Source organism: Lampetra fluviatilis, chromosome 57 (genome assembly GCF_964198595.1).
Source record: "Lampetra fluviatilis chromosome 57, kcLamFluv1.1, whole genome shotgun sequence".
In the NCBI taxonomy this organism is placed as follows: Eukaryota; Metazoa; Chordata; class Hyperoartia; order Petromyzontiformes; family Petromyzontidae; genus Lampetra; species Lampetra fluviatilis.
Window position 1 is genome coordinate 3184521 of NC_136331.1, and position 13290 is coordinate 3197810.

Below are 13290 nucleotides of genomic sequence, written 5' to 3' on the forward strand. Positions count from 1 at the left end.
TCTGCAGAACGTGAAGAACCAGTGGCATCTACATCTGCAGAACGTGAAGAACCAGTGGCATCTACATCTGCAGAACGTGAAGAACCAGTGGCATCTACATCTGCAGAACGTGAAGAACCAGTGGCATCTACATCTGCAGAAGGTGAAGAACCAGTGGCATCTACATCTGCAGAACGTGAAGAACCAGTGGCATCTACATCTGCAGAACGTGAAGAACCAGTGGCATCTACATCTGCAGAACGTGAAGAACCAGTGGCATCTACATCTGCAGAACGTGAAGAACCAGTGGCATCTACATCTGCAGAACGTGAAGAACCAGTGGCATCTACATCTACAGAATGTGAAGAACCAGTGGCATCTACATCTACAGAACGTGAAGAACCAGTGGCATCTACATCTGCAGAACGTGAAGAACCAGTGGCATCGACATCTACAGAACGTGAGGAAGCAGTGGCATCTACAGCTACATAACGTGCAGAACCAGTTGCATCTACATCTACATAACGTGAAGAACCAGTGGCATCTACATCTGCAGAACGTGAAGAACCAGTGGCATCTACATCTGCAGAACATGAAGAACCAGTGGCATCGACATCTACAGAACGTGAGGAAGCAGTGGCATCTACATCTGCAGAACGTGAAGAACCAGCGGCGTCTACATCTGCAGAACGTGAAGAACCAGTGGAATCTACATCTGCAGAACGTGAAGAACCAGTGGCATCTACATCTGCAGAACATGAAGAACCAGCGGCAACTACATCTGCAGAACGTGAAGAACCAGTGGCATCTACATCTGCAGAACGTGAAGATCCAGTGGCATCGACATCTACAGAACGTGAAGAATCGGAGGCATCTACATCTGCAGAACGTGAAGAACCAGTGGCATCTACATCTACAGAAAGTGAAGAACTAGTGGCATCTACATCTACAGAACATGAAGAACCAGTGGCATCTACATCTGCAGAACGTGAAGAACCAGTGGCATCTACATCTGCAGAACGTGAAGAACCAGTGGCATCTACATCTGCAGAACGTGAAGAACAAGTGGCATCTACATCTGCAGAACGTGAAGAACCAGTGGCATCTACATCTGCAGAACGTGAAGAACCAGTGGCATCTACATCTGCAGAACATGAAGAACCCGTGGCATCTACATCTGCAGAACGTGAAGAACCAGCGGCATCTACATCTGCAGAACGTGAAGAACCAGTGGCATCTACATCTGCAGAACGTGAAGAACCAATGGCATCTACATATGCAGAACGTGAAGAACCAGTGGCATCTACATCTGCAGAACGTGAAGAACCAGTGGCATCTACATCTGCAGAACGTGAAGAACCAGTGGCATCTACATCTGCAGAACGTGAAGAACCAGTGGCATCTACATCTGCAGAACGTGAAGAACCAGTGGCATCTACATCTGCAGAACGTGAAGAACCAGTGGCATCTACATCTGCAGAAGGTGAAGAACCAGTGGCATCTACATCTGCAGAACGTGAAGAACCAGTGGCATCTACATCTGCAGAACGTGAAGAACCAGTGGCATCTACATCTGCAGAACGTGAAGAACCAGTGGCATCTACATCTGCAGAACGTGAAGAACCAGTGGCATCTACATCTGCAGAACGTGAAGAACCAGTGGCATCTACATCTACAGAATGTGAAGAACCAGTGGCATCTACATCTACAGAACGTGAAGAACCAGTGGCATCTACATCTGCAGAACGTGAAGAACCAGTGGCATCGACATCTACAGAACGTGAGGAAGCAGTGGCATCTACAGCTACATAACGTGCAGAACCAGTTGCATCTACATCTACAGAATGTGAAGAACCAGTGGCATCTACATCTACAGAACGTGAAGAACCAGTGGCATCTACATCTGCAGAACGTGAAGAACCAGTGGCATCGACATCTACAGAACGTGAGGAAGCAGTGGCATCTACATCTGCAGAACGTGAAGAACCAGCGGCGTCTACATCTGCAGAACGTGAAGAACCAGTGGCATCTACATCTGCAGAACGTGAAGAACCAGTGGCATCTACATCTGCAGAACATGAAGAACCAGTGTCATCTACATCTGCAGAATGTGAAGAACCAGTGGCATCTACATCTGCAGAACATGAAGAACCAGTGTCATCTACATCTGCAGAACGTGAAGAACCAGTGTCATTTACATCTGCAGAACGTGAAGAACCAGTGTCATCTACATCTGCAGAACGTGAAGAACCAGTGTCATCTACATCTGCAGAACGTGAAGAACCAGTGGCATCTACATCTGCAGAACGTGAAGAACCAGTGGCATCTACATCTACAGAACGTGAAGAACCAATGTCATCTACATCTGCAGAACATGAAGAACTAGTGTCATCTACATCTGCAGAATGTGAAGAACCAGTGTCATTTACATCTGCAGAACGTGAAGAACCAGTGGCATCTACATCTGCAGAACGTGAAGAACCAGTGGCATCTACATCTGCAGAACGTGAAGAACCAGTGGCATCTACATCTGCAGAACGTGAAGAACCAGTGGCATCTACATCTGCAGAACGTGAAGAACCAGTGGCATCTACATCTACAGAACGTGAAGAACCAGTGTCATCTACATCTGCAGAACATGAAGAACCAGTGGCATCTACATCTGCAGAACGTGAAGAACCAGTGTCATTTACATCTGCAGAACGTGAAGAACCAGTGGCATCTACATCTACAGAACATGAAGAACCAGTGGCATCTACATCTACAGAACGTGAAGAACCAGTGTCATCTACATCTGCAGAACGTGAAGAACCAGTGTCATTTACATCTGCAGAACGTGAAGAACCAGTGTCATCTAGATCTGCAGAACGTGAAGAACCAGTGGCATCTACATCTACAGAACGTGAAGAACCAATGTCATCTACATCTGCAGAACATGAAGAACTAGTGTCATCTACATCTGCAGAATGTGAAGAACCAGTGTCATTTACATCTGCAGAACGTGAAGAACCAGTGGCAACTACATCTGCAGAACGTGAGGAAGCAGTGGCATCTACATCTACAGAACATGAAGACCCACTGGCATCCACATCTGCAGAACGTGAAGAAGCAGCGGCAACTACATCTGCAGAACGTGAAGAACCAGTGGCATCTACATCTGCAGAACGTGAAGAACCAGTGGCATCTACATCTGCAGAACGTGAAGAACCAGCGGCATCTACATCTGCAGAACGTGAAGAACCAGTGGCATCTACATCTGCAGAACGTGAAGAACCAGTGGCATCTACATCTGCAGAACGTGAAGAACCAATGGCATCTACATCTGCAGAACGTGAAGAACCAGTGGCATCTACATCTGCAGAACGTGAAGAACCAGTGGCATCTACATCTGCAGAACGTGAAGAACCAGTGGCATCTACATCTGCAGAACGTGAAGAACCAGTGGCATCTACATCTGCAGAACGTGAAGAACCAGTGGCATCTACATCTGCAGAACGTGAAGAACCAGTGGCATCTACATCTACAGAACGTGAAGAACCAGTGGCATCTACATCTACAGAACGTGAAAAACCAGTGGCATCTACATCTGCAGAACGTGAAGAACCAGTGGCATCGACATCTACAGAACGTGAGGAAGCAGTGGCATCTACAGCTACATAATGTGAAGCACCAGTGGCATCTACATCTGCAAAACGTGAAGAACCAGTGGCATCTACATCTGCAGAACGTGAAGAACCAGTGGCATCGACATCTACAGAACGTGAGGAAGCAGTGGCATCTACAGCTACATAATGTGAAGCACCAGTGGCATCTACATCTGCAGAACATGAAGAACCAGTGTCATCTACATCTGCAGAATGTGAAGAACCAGTGGCATCTACATCTGCAGAACATGAAGAACCAGTGTCATCTACATCTGCAGAACGTGAAGAACCAGTGTCATTTACATCTGCAGAACGTGAAGAACCAGTGTCATCTACATCTGCAGAACGTGAAGAACCAGTGTCATCTACATCTGCAGAACGTGAAGAACCAGTGGCATCTACATCTGCAGAACGTGAAGAACCAGTGGCATCTACATCTGCAGAACGTGAAGAACCAGTGGCATCTACATCTACAGAACGTGAAGAACCAATGTCATCTACATCTGCAGAACATGAAGAACTAGTGTCATCTACATCTGCAGAATGTGAAGAACCAGTGTCATTTACATCTGCAGAACGTGAAGAACCAGTGGCATCTACATCTGCAGAACGTGAAGAACCAGTGGCATCTACATCTGCAGAACGTGAAGAACTAGTGGCATCTACATCTGCAGAACGTTAAGAACCAGTGGAATCTACATCTGCAGAACGTGAAGAACCAGTGGCATCTACATCTGCAGAACGTGAAGAACCAGTGGCATCTACATCTACAGAACGTGAAGAACCAGTGTCATCTACATCTGCAGAACATGAAGAACCAGTGGCATCTACATCTGCAGAACGTGAAGAACCAGTGTCATTTACATCTGCAGAACGTGAAGAACCAGTGGCATCTACATCTACAGAACGTGAAGAACCAGTGTCATCTACATCTACAGAACGTGAAGAACCAGTGTCATCTACATCTGCAGAACGTGAAGAACCAGTGTCATTTACATCTGCAGAACGTGAAGAACCAGTGTCATCTACATCTGCAGAACGTGAAGAACCAGTGGCATCTACATCTGCAGAACGTGAAGAACCAGTGGCATCTACATCTGCAGAACGTGAAGAACCAGTGGCATCTACATCTGCAGAACGTGAAGAACCAGTGGCATCTACATCTACAGAACGTGAAGAACCAATGTCATTTACATCTGCAGAACATGAAGAACTAGTGTCATCTACATCTGCAGAATGTGAAGAACCAGTGTCATTTACATCTGCAGAACGTGAAGAACCAGTGGCATCTACATCTGCAGAACGTGAAGAACCAGTGGCATCTACATCTGCAGAACGTGAAGAACCAGTGGCATCTACATCTGCAGAACGTGAAGAACCAGTGGAATCTACATCTGCAGAACGTGAAGAACCAGTGGCATCTACATCTGCAGAACGTGAAGAACCAGTGGCATCTACATCTACAGAACGTGAAGAACCAGTGTCATCTACATCTGCAGAACGTGAAGAAGCAGTGGCATCTACATCTGCAGAACGTGAAGAACTAGTGGCATCTACATCTGCAGAACGTGAAGAACTAGTGGCATCTACATCTGCAGAACGTGAAGAAGCAGTGGCATCTACATCTGCAGAACGTGAAGAACCAGTGGCATCTACATCTGCAGAACGTGAAGAACCAGTGTCATTTACATCTGCAGAACGTGAAGAACCAGTGGCATCTACATCTACAGAACGTGAAGAACCAGTGTCATCTACATCTACAGAACGTGAAGAACCAGTGTCATCTACATCTGCAGAACGTGAAGAACCAGTGTCATTTACATCTGCAGAACGTGAAGAACCAGTGTCATCTACATCTGCAGAACGTGAAGAACCAGTGGCATCTACATCTGCAGAACGTGAAGAACCAGTGGCATCTACATCTGCAGAACGTGAAGAACCAGTGTCATCTACATCTGCAGAACGTGAAGAACCAGTGTCATCTACATCTGCAGAACGTGAAGAACCAGTGGCATCTACATCTGCAGAACGTGAGGAAGCAGTGGCATCTACATCTACAGAACATGAAGACCCACTGGCATCCACATCTGCAGAACGTGAAGAAGCAGCGGCAACTACATCTGCAGAACGTGAAGAACCAGTGGCATCTACATCTGCAGAACGTGAAGAACCAGCGGCATCTACATCTGCAGAACGTGAAGAACCAGTGGCATCTACATCTGCAGAACGTGAAGAACCAGTGGCATCTACATCTGCAGAACGTGAAGAACCAATGGCATCTACATCTGCAGAACGTGAAGAACCAGTGGCATCTACATCTGCAGAACGTGAAGAACCAGTGGCATCTACATCTGCAGAACGTGAAGAACCAGTGGCATCTACATCTGCAGAACGTGAAGAACCAGTGGCATCTACATCTGCAGAACGTGAAGAACCAGTGGCATCTACATCTGCAGAACGTGAAGAACCAGTGGCATCTACATCTGCAGAACGTGAAGAACCAGTGGCATCTACATCTGCAGAACGTGAAGAACCAGTGGCATCTACATCTACAGAATGTGAAGAACCAGTGGCATCCTACATCTACAGAACGTGAAAAACCAGTGGCATCTACATCTGCAGAACGTGAAGAACCAGTGGCATCGACATCTACAGAACGTGAGGAAGCAGTGGCATCTACAGCTACATAATGTGAAGAACCAGTGGCATCTACATCTGCAAAACGTGAAGAACCAGTGGCATCTACATCTGCAGAACATGAAGAACCAGTGGCATTGACATCTACAGAACGTGAGGAAGCAGTGGCATCTACATCTGCAGAACGTGAAGAACCAGCGGCGTCTACATCTGCAGAACGTGAAGAACCAGTGGCATCTACATCTGCAGAACGTGAAGAACCAGTGGCATCGACATCTACAGAACGTGAGGAAGCAGTGGCATCTACAGCTACAGAACGTGAAGAACCAGTGGCATCTACATCTACAGAACGTGAAGAACCGGTGGCATCTACATCTGCAGAACGTGAAGAACCAGTGGCATCTACATCTGCAGAACGTGAAGAACCAGTGGCATCTACATCTACAGAATGTGAAGATCCAGTGGCATCTACATCTACAGAACGTGAAGAACCAGTGGCATCTACATCTGTAGAACGTGAAGAACCAGTGGCATCGACATCTACAGAACGTGAGGAAGTAGTGGCATCTACAGCTACATAACGTGAAGAACCAGTGGCATCTACATCTGCAGAACGTGAAGAACCAGTGGCATCTACATCTGCAGAACATGAAGAACCAGTGGCATCGACATCTACAGAACGTGAGGAAGCAGTGGCATCTACATCTGCAGAACGTGAAGAACCAGCGGCGTCTACATCTGCAGAACGTGAAGAACCAGTGGCATCTACATCTGCAGAACGTGAAGAACCAGTGGCATCGACATCTACAGAACGTGAGGAAGCAGTGGCATCTACATCTACAGAACGTGAAGAACCGGTGGCATCTACATCTGCAGAACCACTTTTAAAGCCATTCCCCGTGTCTAGTTGACACGCAGCACAACAAGTTTGGAATCGACAGGAGTAAAGTTGGACTCGTAAACAAATAGACTTGCGAACACAAACCTCAAACCTCAGGAACCTAACCCGTTTGCAAGCCGAGGAGTGCCTGTATTTGGCCGACACTATCCACATCCACGCGATGGATTGTGACGATGGTGGCAAGCCCCTTTTCTTTGGGCCATCACTTGCGATAGCCGGGGTTCACTTCTGACAATAAAAAGCCACGTAGCAGCTTAGTGGGGCTTTAGCTGGCAAAGTATGTTTTACTGGTAGGAACCTCCTGGTTACACCAGCCCACAGGGGATTATTGCGTCCGTCCGTCGTGCATCCAAAAATGGGAGGGGTGGGGCTGGGTGAGGAGGGGCTGGTCACCCCGTGGTGCTCTTATAAAACTCAACGTTTAAACTACTCACGTCGGCTTGTGCCCACCCTCACAGTCGGGCATATTTGCGGAATACACCACGCCGCCGTTGACCCTGGCCATTGACCGAGCAACCCAACGTTCCTACCAGCTCCCTCCGCAGGAATGTGTTAAAAATACCAACACGTTTTCAGTTTATTGGCAGCGCTATGCTGCCCATTACCTACAGAGAACAGCGCTAAAGGATTGGCGGTCAGTATCGGTCAAAAGTGGTGGGCTCTTGAGGAGGGGGGGGGGGGGGGGGGGAGTGGTGGCGCAGCGGTTAGCAGGCCCCCCCCCCCCGCTACAAACCCTCCACCCCCTCTCCCTCCGATCACGGCTATGTACAGCGCGAAAGACGTTCCACGAACAAGAACCCGGCGACCAGAGTTCGATTCCCGCCTCGTGGCCAAACAGCGGTGACGATTAGAATCGAACCGCTTATCGGATTATAATCATCCGGAAGCGGCTCGGAGCCTCCCCTAGGTCGACTCGGCCTCAAGCGAGTACCCGGTGCGGTGCGTAGTAAACCCCTGCGTGTGCAATGCCGACCCTCACAGGCGCTGCTCGCCAACAGCACTTGGCCCAGCAGTCTGTTGAAGGCTACACGGGGGATCTTTGTCTTGAGATAACAATGTAACGCTCTCCGCAACTTCTCCATATGGACAAAGCCTTGTATCTATAAATGGATCGCCAAAAAGCTATTCAAATTCTGTGGGCCACACGGAACCCCCCCCCCCCAACTACATCGACTGGACATCTGTGACAGAGCCCTTCACAATTCATCGGATTCCTCCAGACTATAAATCAATATTCAGATTCTGGTGAGATGTTGACTACCTCGCCTGGTGTGCAGGAGGTCGTGGGTTCGATCCCGACCCTGACGCCTGCTGCTGTATATTTGGAGTCTGCGTGTCTCTATCTCTGCCCATGGTCGCGATGATGACGATGACAATAAGCCACTTCGTTGAGCTATAATCTGTGATAGCCAGGAAGTCGCTTCTGATCAAAAGGGCTACGTAGCTCAGTGGGCCTTACCTGGCAAGATAAAAATTGTTTAATAGTTTAAATATTGTCCACTTAATCATAATTATTACTGCCATGGGGGCGTTTAGGACTATCAACAAGGGCTAGCGCACGAGTTAAACCTGCGAGCGAATCCCAATATTTATTTCCACCGGAACAAATCCGACAAGCCGCAAAGCTCTTTTTGTCCCCACGGATTTCTGGCGAGCGCAAGAAACGTTTGAGGGCGACACCCCTCCCCGCCCCGGGCCAAGACAGCCGCAGGAGCCGGGGGAAGGAACGGAGGAAGGAGCCGGGGGAAGGAGCGGGGTAAGGAACGCCCGAGGGCCGAGACGGAGCCGCTCACATCTGCCCGCGGCGGATCGACCGGCATCATCGCCGCGACGGCCCTGGGGGAGCGTCTCCATCCAGCAGTGGAGAGACCGCGGCCTGCGGCGGGGGGGGGGGGGGCGGCGGGGGCGTCGTGCCCGCTGCTGCGAGCGGTGGGCACGCGGGTTCGGGGGACACCCAGAAGGAAAAACGAGGCGGGGAAAACAGTGGAGGGTGCGCAAATGACGCGTGGAGTGGGGAGAGAAGGGGGAGATGCTCCCTGGGATGGTCTGCGGGCCTCTGCGTGGCTATAGGTCTCTAGAAGTCTCTATGGGTCTATGTATGTCTGTGGGTCTATGTATCTCGCAGAGTCTCTATGGGTCTATGTATCTCTATGGGTCTCTATGGGTCTCTATGTATCTCTATGGGTCTCTATGGGTGTCTACGCATCTCCATGTGTCTCCCTCCACGAGCATGCAAGTGGGAGGGGCTGTCGGCCTGCAGGCGTCAGGGCAGAGACTAACAGTGGAGTGGCAGTCCAAGGAGGGAGCGAGGGATCACGCGCGCCCAGCGAGTGGCACGCCCACGGTGGAGATGGAGCGACGCAATGGGATTGTTGTGCAAGCCGGGCAGATCGCTCCGTCGTCGGAGGTTCCGTGGCGAGGAGCGGTGGCGCAGCGGTGGACGCAGCCAACACCGACGAAACCGGCCACTGGGCCCTCCCCTAGGTCGACTCGGCCTCAAATGAGTAGCCCGGTGCGTTGCGGGAGAGACAAAGGCGGCCCGGGCGTGGTGCTTTGCCAGCCAATCACATCACAGGCGCGCTGCTACTCGCCAACAGCACTTGCCCCAACAGTCTGCCGAGGCTACACGGGGGATCTTTGTCTGCGGTGACTGAATCACGGGTGGTCTACGTAGGGTGCGAAAGAAGTTCGAGGTAGGGGACACGAGACCATCAACACTGAAGGTCCCCCCCTCTCTCTCTCTGGACTACAAAACGCCATACGGCCAGCGAGAAACAGCACTAAATTTCAATGTAAAGCTTTCGTGACTGCAGGGATTCATCTTCTTGGTTCTTTCGGTAAAGTCACGTAGAAGGGAAATAATAAAAAAGTAAAAGTAAAACATAATAAATTATAAAATAATACAAATAAACCATAATAAAGTATGTTTTATTTTTATTATTTTAATAAAACATAATAAATAATGTTTCATTTTTATTATTTCCCTTCTACGTGACTTTACCGAAAGAACCAAGAAGATGAAACAGCACTAACTCAAGGAGTAACCGATAATCCGATTTTTTTTTTTTACAAAATTAAATATCCGTTATTTTACTTTAGCAAGGTATTCTTTTTATTCTCTATAACTTTCTTATATTTTTATTAGAACTTTAAGAACTTGCGATGGTGGAGGGGGGGGACAACATGGGGCGATGTTGGGGGTGGGAACGGCGTGGATTCAAAAACAGCTTTAGCCGAATTCCTGAAAATAAATTTATTATTTTAAATATAATGATTTGTAAATAATGATGATGATGATGCGTCATCGCTGAGATATCTGAAGTCACAAAATCAAACAGCCGGTAAAATAGTAAACACGCACTGAAGACACAATCGTGAACACAGTGGTGATCACAAAGACACAATCGTGAACACAAAGACACAATCGTGAACACAGTGGTGGACACAAAGACACAATCGTGAACACAGTGGTGGACACAAAGACACAATCGTGGACACAAAGACACAATCGTGAACACAGTGGTGGACACAAAGACACACTCTTAAACACAGTGGTGAACACAAAGACACAATCGTGAACACAGTGGTGGACACAAAGACACTCTTAAACACAGTAGTGATCACAAAGACACAATCGTGAACACACAGTGGTGATCACAAAGACACAATCGTGAACACAAAGACACAATCGTGAACACAAAGACCCAATCGTGAACACAAAGACACAATCGTGAACACAAAGACACAATCGTGAACAGTGGTGACCACAAAGACACAATCGTGAACACAATCGTGAACACAAAGACACAGTGGTGAACACAAAGACACTGTTGTGAACACAATAGTGAACACAAAGACACAATCGTGAACACACAGCAGACAGACACACATACGAGAGAGAGGAGTTTGAAGCCGGTGGGGGTAGTGGCAGGTCAATGAAAGGCACTCCAAGTTCATGGTGAATGCGGAGTGATTATTGATTATTGATCAGCGCCATCATCATCGTCGTCTCGATTTATAGACTGATAATTACTGTGTAGTCCACACGAGGCTGCCAATGGCACCACCATCACCATCATCTCCAAAACTACCATCATCTCTACAATACCACTACCATAACTACCACCACCATCACCACAACTACCACCACCATCTCTAAAACCACCATCTCTACCATACCACTACCATAACTACCACACCATCATCACCAACATCACCATCACCACCATCACCACAACTACCACCACCATCTCCAAAACCACCACAATCTCTACCATAACTACCACACCATCACCTACATCACCATCACCATCATCACCACAACCATCTCTAAAACCACCATCTCTACCATACCACTACCATAACTACCACACCATCATCACCACCACCAAACCACCACCAGAACCAAAATAAACACCACCATCAGCACCTTCATCTCCACCACCATCATGACCTGCACCATCATCTCCACCATCAACGGCCCCACCACCAAAACCACATCACCACACCACTACCACACCAACACTACCACACCACCACCACCACACACCACCACACACTCCACCAACCACCACAACACCACTCCACACACCACACCACACAACCACAACACCACCAACCACCACCACCACCACCACACCACCACCACACAACCACCACCACCACAACACCACCACACACATCACCACCAACCACCACCACAAACACAACCCCACCACCCCATCACACCACACAACCACCACCACAACACCCCACCACCACACACCACCACAACACACACCACACAACCACCACCACCAACCACCACACCACAACACCACCACCACCACCACACACCACCACAACACACAACCACAACACCACCACCACCACCACAACACACAACCACAACACCATCACTTACTCTTATGGCCACAACTTTTGCCCGCGCTGGGGCTTCTGACGATGGCTCGCCCCGCCACCCTGAAGGCTTCCATGGCGCAGCTGGCAGGCGACGTTGGTGCTGGTGGTGGTTGTTGTTGTTGTGGTTGTTGTTGTTGTTGTATTACAAGCTGCTGCTGCTGCTGTAGGTTGTTGTTGTTAATCGGCTGAGAAGTCGTCGCCTCCGCCGCCGCCTCCCGACTCGCAACTTTTTGTAATGAAAACTCCGGAGCCACGCCCACTGGGCGTGGCTCCGGAGAGAGGCAACCCGCGATTAACATAAATTAACATAACTTAACATAACTTAAAACTAACATAAATTAACATAACTTTAAAAAAAACACGTGAATTCAAACTGCCGTTTGGAATAGCCGCGCGTGGGCGTGGCCTGTTATGTTAATATGGAACAAGGGCGGGGCTTGTTGGATTAGGGCGTGGCGAGCCTCGCCGTGTAGACCAATGGGAGGCGAGACATTTTATGGTAATTTGCGAAGGGCGGGGGACCCCTTCCCCCCGCCCCTCCCATTATGCTAATTAGACAAACAAGCGCTGGCGCGCGCGCTCCAGAGCCACGCTGGCGTGACGTGGATGACGTCAGCCCACGAAGGTCGATGACGCGCAGGGGAGGCCATGTTGGTCAGGGGTAACGGAGCGAGCGCGGGGCTAAACGGGCGGACATGTTTGTAAAGGAGGGTGGAGTCGCACGTGGAGTGACGTCACAAAGCATCAACACGTGCGTCGTTATTTACACAATATGGCAGCCGGCCGGTGACGTCAACAATCAAGTGTGTTTACCCTTTATGTCAATAACACAGGTGTTAAGATGTTTAAACACAAAATAGAAACCTTTTTGGTGTTTCAACTATTTATACTTGGACGCCGCACTCAATAAATGTGGGTTGCTATTATTAATAAAGGGCCGTCCATAAATGACGTCACGCGCTTAGGGGGGGGGAGGGGGGTCAGACATTTGTGACGATGTGTGACGAGGGGGGGAGGGGGGGTTTGAGAATGGGACGTCACATCAAAATGCGCAACTTTAAATAAATATTAACTAAATTGAATTGTTATAACCACACAAATTTTGATTAATTTTCATTATTAACGATTTGATTATGTAAATTTACTAAGGTCACGTTTTATTGAGTTCATGAAGGAGCATTTTGCTTCTCCATGAGAGAATGGAGAAACACACATTTAGTAATTTGT

The 13290-nt window shown here is 48.6% G+C and overlaps 1 protein-coding gene across 1 annotated transcript in view; it reads right to left on the reverse strand.

The window, feature by feature from the left end:
* The window catches only part of LDLRAP1 (low density lipoprotein receptor adaptor protein 1), a 40292-nt gene extending 28015 nt beyond the window's left edge, over positions 1 to 12277 (reverse strand). The window contains 1 exon segment of the mRNA XM_078880324.1: positions 12065 to 12277. Coding sequence (XP_078736450.1) covers positions 12065 to 12137 — 73 coding nt within the window. The 5' untranslated portion in view covers positions 12138 to 12277.
* Between the last annotated feature and the right edge of the window lie 1013 nt (positions 12278 to 13290).